Here is a 14,525-nt window from a genome sequence, read left to right as displayed (position 1 = left end):
ACGGGAAAGAACGCCGTTTGGAAGCCGAGTGGCGGCTCCTCCCGGCAGCACGGAAAGGGAACTTGAAAGTGGGACCGGGGTGACCTGTGGACGGTGGCCCTATGAGAGGCCGGGAAGCTCCGCCGAGCAGCCTTGAGTGTGTGGTGAGAGGGCCGTTTAAAACAACGTGACATCGCGGCCACCTGGAACGCCTCCAGAAAAGCCACTTTGGTCCCCAGTGCGTGGCGTCAGTCCTCCGGTTTTGCAGTGGTGGCTTCTGTCAGCAGTTGGAGATTTCACAGATCAGTGGGTACAATGCTCCTTAAGGACATCCTAGTTCTGCACAGTATGTGCCTTGATAGTTCAAAACTCTCCAAATGGAGATGTTAGATGATATTTTATTTAAATTATCAAATGAGTACTTAATCCCTTTAAATTACATACTAAAACTTTAATGGACCAGATACTGCGATGTAGTTCGGGGCACTGCTGAAGGTTCATCTGACTTACAGCGGGGAATGCGGTTGCGTGGAGAACTCGGCTCCGTCAGCGTAAAGCCTGCAGACGCACTACAAGCTCTCGGGGGGAGGGGGGGGGGGGGGCGTGTGCCTCTCTCTGCGTGAGATTTAAATGTGACTCGTGGATGTTCTGCCCTGACAAATCAGACCCAGAGTGTCACTCGGTCAGTGTGGACGCAGCGGACCAAACAGCATCGCGCCCCCTTTTGCTGACCCATTTGGGTATCAGTGTAGAAATCGTAGGGGCGTGTGAACGTGTTTCGGGCCACACTTCTGTTTCTTCACGGCCCGGCAGGAACGCGTGGTTTCACACTCTGAGCAGCACTCCGCGGGGCCTGAAGCAGCGGCTCGGGGAGAGGGGACGCGGCCGCTGGGGGTGGCGACACGGGCCGGCTCGCAGAGGCTGGGCTGACACGTGTCGCCTGAGCCCCCGCAAGGACGGCGCAGGGCCCGCCTGCAGCGGTCAGAGCGGTGAAATCTTTCTAACCTCAGGTTTCAAGTTTCCTCCACTAATTCTAATCCCTGGAAACACTTTCAAGTTTTGATTTCTAGATGCAACAGGCATTTTGTGACAGAGACGCATAGTTTACCCTCAAACATTATGTTTTCAAACCATCCGGACGCTATGACCAGACCCAGCGGGACAGCCCCGAGGGTCTGCAGGAGTCCTCGGAGCCCGTTTGGTGCGGAGACCCCCGCGCCCCGCGGGCGAAGCCGGTGACGGAGGGCGCCGGGCTACGCCTTCGTGGGGTTCCCTGCAGGCTTGGGGTCGTAGCCGTACAGGAAGGTGGCTGCTATGACGAGCACGGCTCCCAGGAAAAAGACACTGAGGGGACGAAGGAAAAACGGAAAGGACAAAATCAGACTACAAGGCCAAACAGGTTCCTCTGGGTCCTCACTATAAAACAAGTGCCATTTGGGGGGAAACGGTCCAGGCACACGACCACCAACACCGTGCTCACGGCACAGCCTGGTCTCGCAGCTCCGTGGCTCACCCGTGTTGCCTCTGCAGCTCTCTCCACGTAACCGCCCGTGAGAAAGCCGAGGCCCCGCACTTGTTTGCAGTGGTCGGGGCGAGGAGCGCTGGAGAGTGCGTGTGACCCGCTCCCAGTCCCACGGGTCTCGGGGTGGGGGTAGTCACCCCAGCCCTCCCCACTGCCTCCCAAAGCAGAGGCGTTTCCCTGCATCTCATCTGCACATGCCTCTCGCTGGCGATGCACTAAGATCTCAAGTTCTGAAAGGCATTTGAAAGTATAAAGGGAAATCTGCGTTCTTTTCAAACCAAAGTGCATTTCAGTTTAAAACCCAAGGGTGGTAATTAATAAGCAAAACTCAGGACTAATTTTTTAGGATGCTTTAAAAAAAGATTAACCCTGGCTGGCATAGCTCAGTGGATCGAGCGTGGGCTGCGAACCAAAGTGTCGCAGGTTCGATTCCCAGTCAGGGCACATGCCTGGGTTGCAGGCCATGGCCCCCAGCAACTGCACATTGATGTTTCTCTCTCTCTCTCTCTTTCTCCCTCCCTTCCCTCTCTAAAAATAAACAAAATCTTAAAAAAAAAAAGATTAAATGCAAGGGAACTTGGTTTCTTCTTTATTTTACCCATAAATACAATAAATTGGAAATGAACTTAAACTGACATAAACTAGAACACCAATCTCAACTTTTGATGTGTATATTCTTCAAAAATAATTAAGCCTTCAAAAAATGTTAAATGTCATTATATAGCTCATTTTTTACTTTATAGGACTTAATAACTTTTTAATCTGACTTCTATATGACATTTTACTTTGGGGAAATGGCCCATTCACATCTACTGTGAACATTCTGGCCAGCCGAGTTTGTGTAAGAAATTTTCCTGTGGAAGATTTTTTCATGCATTTAATTTGAAACCTTTTAAAAAGATAGTTAAGTGAGTTTATTTTACTAATTACGTGTCTATAGTTTTTCAAAAGTTATAGTAAAACATTTTTTCAGACAACATCTTAAGAAAAATACTTATTTTTCTATATGCTTTCGGAGACTTAAAGAAGCAGAAAAGAAGATATTACCTGGTTGGCACAAAGTCTTGCAGCCAGAAATAGGATATCAGTGTTGATAGTATTATGGATAAAGAGGTTGCAAACCCTTTTAAAATATTATCTGCGTACTTTATGACAGCAGCGATGACGAGACCTCCGAGTGCCTGCGGGAGTGTTGAATGAGAGGTTAGTTTTAAAAACAAACAGGTACAGAGCTGCCTTTCCGACCAGCGCCAGTGCTCAGCGAAGCTTCACGCTCTGCGCCGCACGCCCGACCCCAGTCGCAGCGCGCGGCCCCGTTCCCCAGGCTGTGGGCGGGGCAGAGTCACCCCCTGCGTGAGCTGCATGCAGGCTGCTGTGATGGAGTGTGACCACGTCACGGGTGAAATCTCTAGTCTCATCCAATGCAGGGTAAACGCCCCTGATCAGACAAATGTGGGAAGGCTGTTCCCCAGCTGGTGGACTGTCTTCACTTTGACTAAAAGTAAAGTATGACCTGGAAGTTACTTTCCTAGCCTTTCGACAGCTTCCAAGGCCACTTTCTTCCTCCAGTTTCTCCCTGTTCTAACCACCCTTCATTGTCATCAGCCACTTCTCCTAAAGCACAGTGTTATCTGTTCTCTTTAGGAGAACAGAAAGAACTTTCTACCAAACTCCTCTCCAATCCCAACTGTGGCTTCTGCTTCCACACCGAGGCTGACCACACGCCCCTGTTCTGCTTCCGGCCAGCCCGCACGTCTGGGGGAGCCGCCCCAGCCACGGGAGCTTTCGCAGAGTCCCGACTTCTGCCGCGGGCTCGCTCCGTCGCTGCCTACCGTTCCACACCTGCTCTTCCTGCTCCAGCCTTCAGCCGCTGCTGAAGAGAGGAGGCCTCCCTCTTTGTGAAGGTAAAAGCCAGCGAGCATAAACGCTCCTGGCGTGTCCTGTCTCTACTTCCCAAGGTCACTTACCCTTGCTCCTCCCCCCCGAGAGGCAGGTGTCCCTCCTGCTTCTGAAACCAACTCCCCTCCGCCACCCTGACCAGCCCCCGCAGGAACCCGGCTCCCCACAGCGTCACGTGCGTGCGCTGGAGGAAGGCAGTCCGCGCCCGCACCGTCACCCCTCCAGGGGGCTCACTGGAGGCCGACTCGCCCACCCCTGGAACGACCTGGAATGATGACAGAGTGTGGCAGTGTCGCAGGAGAGCCCCGAGTGCGCCGCTGCGACGAGAAGCGTGCAACTGCTCCGGTCAGACGGCTGACCTGCTACCTGGGTGGGCTGACCGCAGGCGACGGCGCCAGGAGGGCCGGGCGGCACAGGGAGACGTTACACTGGCCCTCGGCCTCGGCCCGCTGCTCTGAAACCTGCATTCCCACTGCGCTGACCTGGAACACGCACGCCCGTCCCCGGGAGGCGGGGGGGAGGTCCCTCACGGCACCCAGACCAGCCCGCCCGGGCAGAACGGAGGCCACAGGAGCAGTGGGGGCCCGCCCCCGCACGCACCGCGGCACCTCGGGCGCCGCTCTGATCCCCCAACTTCGGGCGAAGTTCACAGCCTCACACCGAACACTTCAAACGCTTTACCTGCAGGGCCACGACGGCCCAGGTCAGGCGGCTGTAGCCCTGGAAGAAGCCGTCCCTGGACACCAGCTCCCCGTCGTAGACGTACACGCCCATCAGGCCGAACAGGCTCCCGAAGAAACCTGCGCGGGGCGGGGCGGGGGGCGGGGGCGCGTCAGTGCGCAGGGGGCGGGGCCTGCCCCGCGCCTTCCCGGGGTTCCACACCTCTCTGTTTTGACAAAACGCAGCTACTCATAAGTTTTCTACTTGGATACGTACATTTAGCAAAAGAATACTTGGTACTAAAAAACCACGAGAATGTAAGAAGCACAGGGACCACCAGTCTCAGAGCACAGGAAACAAACACGGCGCATACACCGCGGACCCGGGGCCGGCCCGCTCAGATGTCCGGGAGAAGGCACCCCGCGTCCGCCTGCTGCCGGACGGACGGAGGCTGTCACACGGTCGCACACTGGTCGTGCCTGTCCCTGCCACTTCGAGTCACTGCGCTTCATTTGCGTGTCCTCCCCAAACTGAGCCCGCTCACCGTGAGACCGTGCGATGAGGTGGGACCAGTGACCACGGAATCCAGGAAACACCAGAGAATCATCCATCCTGAACGGGCTTCTGTGTTTATGTTATAACGCAGGAAAATTTTGGGCAACGCACACAAACCTTGAATATTTTTTCTTTTCCAATACTTGTGTGCATTTATGTGAGTAGCTGACACGTCAGTGCTTACGCCATCAAGGCATTTTCTCCTAAATAACTTACATGTATTATCTCACCTAACCCCCACAATGACATATGAAGTACTACAACTCAGTACATGTTATAGGTGGGGAAATATGTAAGCTATTTGCAACATCCTCTGGGAAAAGCGTAGCAACCAAGGGTAAGGCTTTTAAGGCTCCAAACGGTGCGGGCAGAACAGGCTTTGTGTCGCAGACCTGAAATCCCACATTCTTGCATCCAAGGTATTCATTTAAAATACAAAATTTTTAAAACGCCAAAACCCTGCCGGACACTTGGGTCAACAGCATATTTCCTGCAAGGCTTATATTTATGTAAAGAGATACAGAAAACCTTACGGTGATACATATAATCACTTTAAAAAACATCAGCAAGTATTCGAAACTCACCCAGTTGGATGTTTCTTATCCACACCGACTGCTTGGTTTCTTTTAAGATCTTCTCGAAGTAAACCCCGGCGAAGCCACTCGAGAAGCACGCCGTGAGGACTGCCATGAGGCCGACGAACGGAGAGCCCGCCGAGCGCTCCTTCGCGTCCAGCTCCGGGGAGTCTGAGGGCCACTGGACAGAAGGAACGGCAGGCTGACACCAACCCCTGTGGTGATCCTCCTAGTGCATGCCCAGGGGCCCCCCTGTACCTGAGTAGCCACTGCCGCTCTGGCGGACCTTGGATGGCAGCTTCGGAAACACAATCCGAGAGCCGTCAGTCCCCCAAAGTGACATCCCAGTTACCAACCGCAATTTCAAACCCTGCCCTGAACAGGAGGGAGGGAGGCAGCACGCGGGGGCCCAGAGCAGCCTCCAGGCCCCGGGGGCGTGGCCAGGGAACTCGGCCCTGCTTCCCACGCAGGCCCCGCCTCCCTCGCCCCGGGGCTCATCTCTCCGCGTGGGGCTCTGCAGCAGGCACGGGCCCAGTGCGGGGCCCAGTGCGGCGTGCTGCTCAAAGGAAGCCTCCACAAACGTCTCAGCAGTGAGAACGGGCATCTGTGCGCTCCGGCGGACTAGAGACCCGCGCGCCCACGCACTGGGAGGAGGCGGCTGGCACTGCGACGCCATGGAGGGCACGCCGTCTGGGATAGTCACCTGCACAAAAGCGACTCCGGTCATCAAGATGACCAGGGACAGCCACTGGTACACACCCAGCTTCTTACTGAGCATGGACACAGAAAACAGCGCCGTCGTGAGGATCTTCAGCTGGTAGGTGACCTGGAAGAGAACACGGCGGCGCTGCTGTGAACCACTGTGGGTCCGCTCCCTGCGAGGACCTCCGGAAAGGCGGCTCCCGCACCTGGTAGGTGGCCGCGTCCAGGTTGGACAAGGCCACGTAGAGCAAGTTGTTCTGAAGAGTGTAGATTCCTGACGGAATGGCAAGTTTGAGCGTCTCCATGGGCTTATTCAGGATTTCATCACGCAGTGTGCGGTTCAGTGCTCTGAGGCTGCATTCTAGAAAACACAGGAAACGGACACAGTCGGCCGTTAAGAAACTCGGAGTAAGTCACACGCCCTCTCCCCCGGCCTCCGTTTCCCCACCTGCACAAAAAGGGAACTGGACGACCCGTTCAGGTGTTTTAGGTCTAACTTACACCTTTAGTAATGCTGATTTTTCAAACGCTAAGTGTTGTAAGGTAGCACATTATTAAGAGCATCGTCCTATTCTTTCACGGGGAAATACAAGTTAGTTGTACAGACGCACGTACATGCTCACACGCAGTGTGTGTTTGTGACAACCAAAGCTCAAAGCGCGGATCTGTCGACCCAGCGCTCTTCCTTCATCGCAGCGACACCACAGACCCGTCTATTTTGTGCACAGACCCGTCTATTTTGTGAATCCCGCAGCCCCGCCAGCCGCCCGCCCGCCTGTGACTGCGGAGACCGTAGTTGCGTTCAGTCCGCCAGGGGGCCCGTCTGGACCACCCGGCCAAAGGTGGCCCGGTGGCCCGCCAGCAGGGACCTGCCCCTCAGTCTGCGGCTGGCCTCCTCACTGGGTCTCCGATATGAACGTTTTGCATTTGAACGTGTGCAAAATCTCCTGTTTTTTCCTCCCTGGTTTATTTGTTTTGTATCTGGTTTGAAATCATGCACAGGAGCAGGGTCATAAAGTTTTGTGTTTTAAATGTCAAGTTGTTTTTGGCAAGGCAAAATGTCGCCGATCTGGCCCCGGTCAGGGCACAGGCCTGGGTGATTGCATCTCAGCAGAGCTGCTGGAAAAAAACCTGCTGGACTAACTAATACAACAGATAAAAGGCTTCGACTTTCATAAAAAATTTTGACTCCTAAATTTCTGACAATTTCTGATAATTTCTACAGAATTATAGAGTTTGCTCTTATTCCCAAATTACTATAAATATAAGAAACTAGAAGACATGAATATGATATAGGTTAGGGCAAAATGCCTTTATCACTACACTGAAACTGTCTTAATAAAGTGAGAAATACTGACATGCCCTTCATCTGGGGCACCAGACAGGGCAGTGTGTTCACACGTGTTCACACGTGCAGTTAACGACTCAGAGTCACGTAGGTGCCACAGACAAACACCACCAAACGCCTAGACACGCTTCAGGGACTGGAAAACAGGAGCCCGGACACCTACTGCTGTCTTTGTAGACGAGCAAGACGCAGGCCACGATCTTCAAAAGCTCGGCCACAACCACGGCCGTGGAGGAGAGGTAGCGCGGTCCCTCCTCTTTCAACGTCCGGGAGTAGCGCATCGTGAGGACCAGGCTGGTGGTCTGGAAGACCAGAATCCCCAGGGACAGGTACTTGAGGTTGGCGGACATCGTTTTATCTGCATCTGCCTGGAAAACAAGCAGGCGGGCACACAGACCAAGTCAGAAACACGGAGGCCGGCACGCTGACAGCCGGGGGGAGCCGCCAGGTCCCAGACAGGGTGGGGCCGGCCACGCGGGCCCGTGCGTCCTGCTCTGGCCCAAACACGAGAGGGAACACTCAGGAACTCCGAAAGGTGCCCACAATCTTGAGCGGTGACCCAGCAATGAACTCCCTGGAGATCTTGCTGTCCCCAGTGAATCTCACCCCGGGCGCTACAGCAGCTTGCAGCTGGGAGCCACCCCCAGGGCAGATCAACGACTGAAAAGCCCCAAAAGAAGTCCATGTCCCTGGCCAAAGGAATGGGCCAGAGACCGCAGCCCTGCAGGACGGGCCCCTCCCAACTGGGCTCCTGTAACCTGTGGGACCACCCCCACCCTGCACTAATGACAGCAGGGGTGGCAGCCCTCCCCGCCCCCCAGGAGCTGCCCCCCAGAGACTGCGGGCAGAGCCCTGTCACGGGCAGGGGCAGTGTCAGCTGAGAGGCAGTACCCGCTCCCCTCCCCAGGGGCTGCCCGCTAACACAGAAGGTTTAGGTAAGAGCCAAGGTCAAATACTGAGAGTGAAATGTCCAGGACACAATCCAAAACTGAGCGTACTCATCACACCCAAGAGCAGGACGAAATCTCCAGGAGGACGAGGAAGGACGAGGAGGGACAGTAACAGACGGCAGCAGAGCGCCTCGGACGCCGGAAGCACCCGACGGGAGCTGCCACAGCAAGGCACCCAGGCCCGGAGGGGGGAGCATTTTAACGTGTGCAAAATCTCCTGTTTTTTCCTCCCTGGTTTATTTGTTTTGTATCTGGTTTGAAATCATTCACAGGAGCAGGGTCATAAAGTTTTGTGTTTTAAATGTCAAGTTTTTTTTGGCAAGGCAAAATGTCGCCGACTTGTCTCAGCTCTCTGAGAGGCAATCGCCCAGGCCTGTGCCCTGACGGGGAGAATCCCAGACTCAGGGACAAGTGAGCGAACAGCGCGGGAGCTCTTTACCCACTCTTACGCTACTCGCCAACACCTGGGATCCTTTCCCTGCTAAAAATTAAAAATTTTTAAATGTTAAAATTTCCTTAAATCTTCTCAACAAGTAGTTTCTAAGTATTAGATAAGCCAGGAGTATTTTAAGCTATTTTTGTAAAATTTAATATTTTATGACTTCTCAAGTCTCTCCCAGTTCTAGCACTAACACACACACACACACACACACACAATTCTACTCATCTAACTCCAGTTTCTTCATCTGAAAGTTCTGTCTGGAGTTTTAGATTGTCAACTTTGAGTGTGTGTGTGTATGGATAACGTGTGATAATGAACTATTACATGGTCATTAGTATGTGATCACTGTGTCACACTAATAACGTCTAATTGTGACCTTCGGGGGGTGTGTGTCCCACCACCCCACCGATTTCACAAGCAGTCGCACCGCCAGGACTTCTAAAAGTCCCACCGGGTTCCGTAGTCTCTCTAACAGACCTTGAACTTGCTTCCCAGTCACTCACTGTTTTCCCTCTGGATTGGTAGATGAGTCTGATGCTTACAAGGTCAGTTTTACCATTTTTAACCCCTCCCACCTCGACAGGAAAAAACGCACCACAAAGCTCCATCTAAGCTCATTCGTTTGGGTTTGGTGCGCCTGGATAACAGCTCGATCAGAGTTTACTGGAGCATCTGGCACAAGAACTACCAGTAAGCCTCTTCAGAGTTCAAAGTTCTTGCGACCGTGGATAGCCTGAAGAAAGGAGGTCTGTCCAACACGTAGGAGGCGTGTTTCCGTGCACTCGATGTGTATTTAACCCCAGGCCCCTCGTTCTCACCGGCGGAGCCACCGCCTGCTGTACGAGCTCGTCAGCCGGTTCCGGGGGCCGCAGAGGCGCCCCCTGCTCACCACTCCGCACCATGTGCACGTGTCACTGGTGCACAGGACGGCGACCGTCCGCCCCCAAACCGCTCGGGGCCAGAGGGAGACTCGTGGTTTACGCCCTCATCGACCGCACGAGGGAGGCACCCACCGAGTGCCGGAACCTCCGGCACACCGCCGGGCACTAACACCTTCTATTCACCTTCGCAAACAGGTCCTTGCAGGTGACTGCCCATCGGTCTGGCCGCGGACTTGCTTCCAGGAGCCCGCCCTGCGCGTGCCTCACCCTCGGGTTGGGCACCGAGCCCACCGGTCTACGGGGACAATCGCATCGGTATTTTGCTGATACGTGCCTCCAGCCACTAAAGGTCCTAAAAGGCTAAATGTTCAGTCTAGGTTTTAGAATAACACAATTTCTATAGATTTTTAAAGACGGCCATGTGCCCAACAAATTCTGCAAGTCCATCTTCCTTCTGTTATGAGACACTAACTTCCACCTAGTCACTTTGAAGGGGAGCTATACTGACATCTCCTAGACCCGGTCCTGAGATACACCCCCTGAGGACAAGACCATCGTCTGCCAGAGCACACAGGAAAGCACACAAGTCACAGAGTGCTGTGCAAACGCCCGCTCGCGTTGCACACCAGCCAGAAGCAGGTGCTGGTGCAAACGCGCGGAGGAAGATGACGCACACCGAACTGCCGTGGCCTCCACCGCAAGCAGCTGTCCCTTGTCCCCCGTGAGGCCGAGTCTCTGTGACCCACGCAGAACGGGGGCGAAGCCCATCACACTGGCTTCCCGCCACTCAGACTGCCTGAGGAGCAGACGCGGCATTCTCCAAAGGGGGTGAGCATGTGCGGTGGTTGAAGTCTATCATGACCTCCTCGTGGGAAATGAAGAAATCTTGTTTTTTAGAAAAGTGAAATAAATAGGGGTCCGAGGTCCCTCACACTCTCAATGTATTCGGTTTTCTTCCTACGACGGGAACGGCGACTTCCACCACACTCCCTGCACGCCCGTGTGCCACTCAGAGAAAAGCGCCGTCCTGCCTGGCCGCTCCGCAGCCGCGTCTGCACGGCTTCCGGTCCCGCTCCCGTCCAGCGCTGCAGGCTCTTCACGTTCCTCCTTCCCCGCCTTCCTCCAGGCGTCGGGTGGGCTGTTTGCACAAGATAATCCCGACTTTCTGTAGGTTAATTTTTACCTTGGTCTTTCACAGCCTGTGGAATTTCCATAGCTACATTCAGGTAAAATAAATATTTCTCCAACTATATAAACATAAAACTTATTTACATTTTAATTCTTCGATTAAGAACTGTCTGGTGTTGACATTCTCATAAAATCAGTGATTTAGAAGACATCACCGCAGACAGGTGGTGCCGTGCGGAGAGCTGCCCCCCCACCCCGCCCCCACCTGCGCTCTCCTGCCCGGCTCCTTCCTCCTGCGGTCACTTCCTGCCACGTGCCATCGAGGCGGAGATTAGTTCCACGTATCCCGCAAGGAACAGACACCAGTGTGGAAGCCGGGCGGGGCCCACCAGCACTGACCTTCAGCAAACATTCGAGACTGAGGAGACTGGGGGCAGAGAAACAATACAGGCGTCGCACTCACACGAGTCGCCATCACTATTCAAGGAGCACTCGCCGTGGTCAGGCGCCGTGCTGAGCGCTGGGTGCGCGCGGCGACAGAGGAGACAGCCAGCACGAGTCTTCCTGCAGCTGGCCCTCCACCGTGGAGGACACACGCTGTCCAAACAGTTCAGGAGGGGTCTGGCCCTGGCCGGGGGGCTCAGGTGGAGCGCTGTCCCGTACACCAAAAGGTGGCTGGTTCAGTCCCTCATCAGGGCACATACCTTCGTTACAGGTTCAGTCCCTGATCAGGGCCTGTACCTAGGTTGCGGGTTCAATCCCTGCTTGGGGTGTGTACAGGAGGCAACTGACCGATGTTTCTCTCTCTAAAGCCAAGTAAGTCCCGGGGTGATGCTTGAGGGGAAAAAAAGAGTCTGGCTATGGCGTAGGGTGCAACAGAAAAATACGGGTACCTCGTATTAAATTACGTCAACTTGCTCAAACTCAAACACCTTTCCCCAAATCCAGGAGACCCTGGTGGTTTATCACGCCAAGGGAAGCACTACTTAAACTACTGCCTGTGATGAAGACTGACTAAGCTGATGCCATCGCAAACATTTTACTGGAAATAAGCACAAAATGGTGTTCACTGGTTGCTTCTAGGTCAGCTAGAAGACTTGGAGGGAAAAAAACAACAACAATGAACTTGAGGCCCAAATTAAAAGCCCGAGGTCTAAGGAAAGAATTAGAAAGCTTCTGACTGTCTTCAAACATCTTTGCACTTCCTTTAGCTGCAAAGTCAGCGTTTCTGAAAACCAAGTCCCAAGTCTGGCCCTGTGTGAGCCTGTCCTGAAAAGCAAATTCACAACCTCCCAGAGTCTCGGGATCCCACATTCTCTGTGTTTCACAGCCTCTCCACCCCAGCGCAGGCCCAGATGTAAAACACGTATGCTCGGGGAGTGCCGGCACGCTGATGATGCCCCAACGTCAAGTATCAGGTGGTAATCCCCGAAACCTGCACTGTTACCTTATCGGGAAAAGGGGATTTTGCACATGGAATTAAGGATCCTGAGATGGGGAGAGTGTTGTGGGTTAGCTAAGGAAGGACTTACGCCAACACAAGTGTCCTCAGAAGAGACACAAGAGGAGAACACAGACACGCGAGTGGAGAAGGTACTGCGAAGATGGAGCGGAGACTCAATGACGGTGCTGGACCCGAGGGCCACTGCGATGCGGCCCCCCACTCCACGCTGTCGCACCGAGGCTGGAAGAAGAAAGACACGGACTCCCCCAGAGCCTCCAGAGGACACGTGGCCCCTGACACTTCGAGACCAGCCCGGTGGTACCAGTTTGAGTTTCTGGACTCTGCAACAGTGGGAGAATACTGAGGGTACACTTGCTTTTCAGAGGGTTGGAATCTAATGCTAAACTGCCCACTCATAGGGGTCTTAAATATACATGTTTATAAACTTCTGGTTTTCTCTTGTGAACCTGCCTTTTAACGATAGGGGTCTCAACTAAGAACTCAGAAGAGTAGAGAGAAAATCATTGTCCTTCTCCTACAGGGTGGAGAATAACGACGCTACCTCAAAAATGCACTGCTAGGCCCCAGTGAAGTCCTGCAGCGTGGAGCAGAAAAGCACCTTCACGTGTGAGACTATGAATAAAAGCCTGCACTCAGGTCACACTCAACACGGGAGCTGTCTTTGCCTCCAGGAACACTGTAAAAGTTTAACTGTCCCGTGATTTAATTTAGCAATTACTTATTAAGAGTCTCATATAGCTTAACACTGTGCTCGAGTACTGAAATGCTAAACCACGTTAAAAGATAACTTACTTCTTTTAAAAAGCTTACATTCCAGTAGGGATGAATTTCTCAAATTTCCATAGTACAGTGCAAATTTAGCAGGTATTGTAATATTTATAAAGCCCAACACACCAGAGAAAAAGGATGTTCTGGACTAACGGTAGACTGCGGAAAACCGCATGAGAAGGTGGCATGTAAGGCCTTAAAGAAGAAGTAGAATTTGCACAAGGACTGTAAGGAAGGCCCTCCTTGTAGGAGGAGAGGCTGTAAGCAAAGACTGAGGCAGGCAGGCATAGAGCACACAGAAATTACATTTCAAAGTAACTCCCCCAGTTTGCCTAAAAATTAGGCAATGTAAGACAAAATAATGAAGAAAGAAAGAAAGAAAGAAAGAAAGAAAGAAAGAAAGAAAGAAAGAAAGAAAGAAAGAAAGAGAAAGAAAGAAAGTGATCTGATGGGAGCCATGGACAGCTCCCAATTCTGAAGGGCTTTGAATGCCGCCCTAAATAATTCGAATTTATTATGAAGCCAACAGTCGCTGGGCATTTCCGAGGAAAGAGAGACCAAAGACAGCCTAAGACCTCCGGCTTCAAGAAGCAACACGGCCGTGGGGAGTCAGGAAGAGCACAGGCCCAGGGCAGCCAGCCTGGTTCGGGAGCCATTGCTCCTGCGCAGGTAAGGAGAGAAGAGCCGACTTAGCCTGGAGGCGGTGGGAACGAGGAAGGGAAGAACTAAACTTGAGATGCCAAAGAAGTAGGACCAAGACTCGGGAGGAAAATTAGGGACTGAAATTTAGAAGTCATTCCCTTAAAAGGAAACCACCCGAGCTTCCCCGTGAATGTGAGTTACAGCCCCAAGGGAGAAACTATCAAATTTGACACCCCCCCCGCCCCCCAAAAAACTCCGGTTCCACTTTTAAATAGTGCGCGTAACAGAACATAATAAAAGAGTTTTCTCCTATAAAGCAATGAACTGGAACGGACTTACTAAGCAAGGCCCCTTGTTACATTTAACAGTGTTTTTTCATTCATTTGAGCCGACGTTCCAGAGCGCTGTTCAGTTGCTTAAGAAAATATGTTAATCAAAATCCTCCCTCCCCCCCGACACAGACCCGCTGAGCGCTTCCGACGGAGCTCCCACCTGGCCGGGGATCCCACCCGGCCTCCGCAGCAGCCTTACCATGCCTGGCACTCCCGAGGCGCCCGGAGCGCGGAGTCGAGCGGGTGGGGATGGAGCCACCCAGGGGGTCACGGCAGGTCGCGGAGGGCCGCCCACCCGCCGCGCGGCCGCGCTCGCCTCGGACTCCCAGGCGCGCACTCCCAGGCGCGCACCGCAGTTTGCCTTCGCCAGACACACCCCTTTCCTCCGGCCCCTTTCCTCCTCCACCCAGCACATTCCACACGTCGTCCCGGGCCCACAGCGTGTCACTCCCTCCGCTCCCGCCCCGGCCGCGCTCGGGCTCCAGGTCCGGGCGCTGTCCGGCTCCCGCGGGCGAAGCGCGCCGCTGCCACGCGCGCCTCCGCCTTCCCGGCCGCTCACCTGCGGGCCCGCTCGGCCGGCTGCGCGCTCGGGCGGCGGCTCGGCTCCGCCGGGCGCCCGGGGCTGCTGTGCCCCCCGGGCCCCCCGGGCCCCCCGGGCTGCTCGCGTCCCTTGCCGC

At 54.0% G+C, this 14,525-nt stretch overlaps 1 protein-coding gene across 2 annotated transcripts; it reads right to left on the bottom strand.

The window, feature by feature from the left end:
• Positions 1-842: 842 nt before the first annotated feature.
• On the bottom strand, positions 843-14,489 carry LOC114489017 (UDP-N-acetylglucosamine transporter). 2 transcript variants are annotated; one of them, XM_028502997.2, is made up of 8 exons: positions 14,408-14,489; positions 7,404-7,608; positions 6,099-6,253; positions 5,894-6,016; positions 5,200-5,371; positions 4,082-4,200; positions 2,549-2,682; positions 843-1,323 (listed from the first exon to the last, which is right to left on the bottom strand). In XM_028502997.2, exons 2-8 carry the CDS (start codon positions 7,588-7,590, stop codon positions 1,233-1,235), a joined length of 981 nt encoding a protein of 326 aa, XP_028358798.1. In that variant the 5' UTR covers positions 7,591-7,608; positions 14,408-14,489; the 3' UTR covers positions 843-1,232. The 2 variants fall into 2 exon arrangements, with proteins under 2 accessions (XP_028358798.1, XP_035870896.1); XM_036015003.1 differs by lacking the exon at positions 14,408-14,489 and adding an exon at positions 14,048-14,200.
• Positions 14,490-14,525: the final 36 nt, after the last annotated feature.

This window comes from Phyllostomus discolor, chromosome 14, assembly GCF_004126475.2.
Source record: "Phyllostomus discolor isolate MPI-MPIP mPhyDis1 chromosome 14, mPhyDis1.pri.v3, whole genome shotgun sequence".
Taxonomy (NCBI): Eukaryota; Metazoa; Chordata; class Mammalia; order Chiroptera; family Phyllostomidae; genus Phyllostomus; species Phyllostomus discolor.
This window is presented reverse-complemented; position numbering and strand designations above follow the sequence as displayed.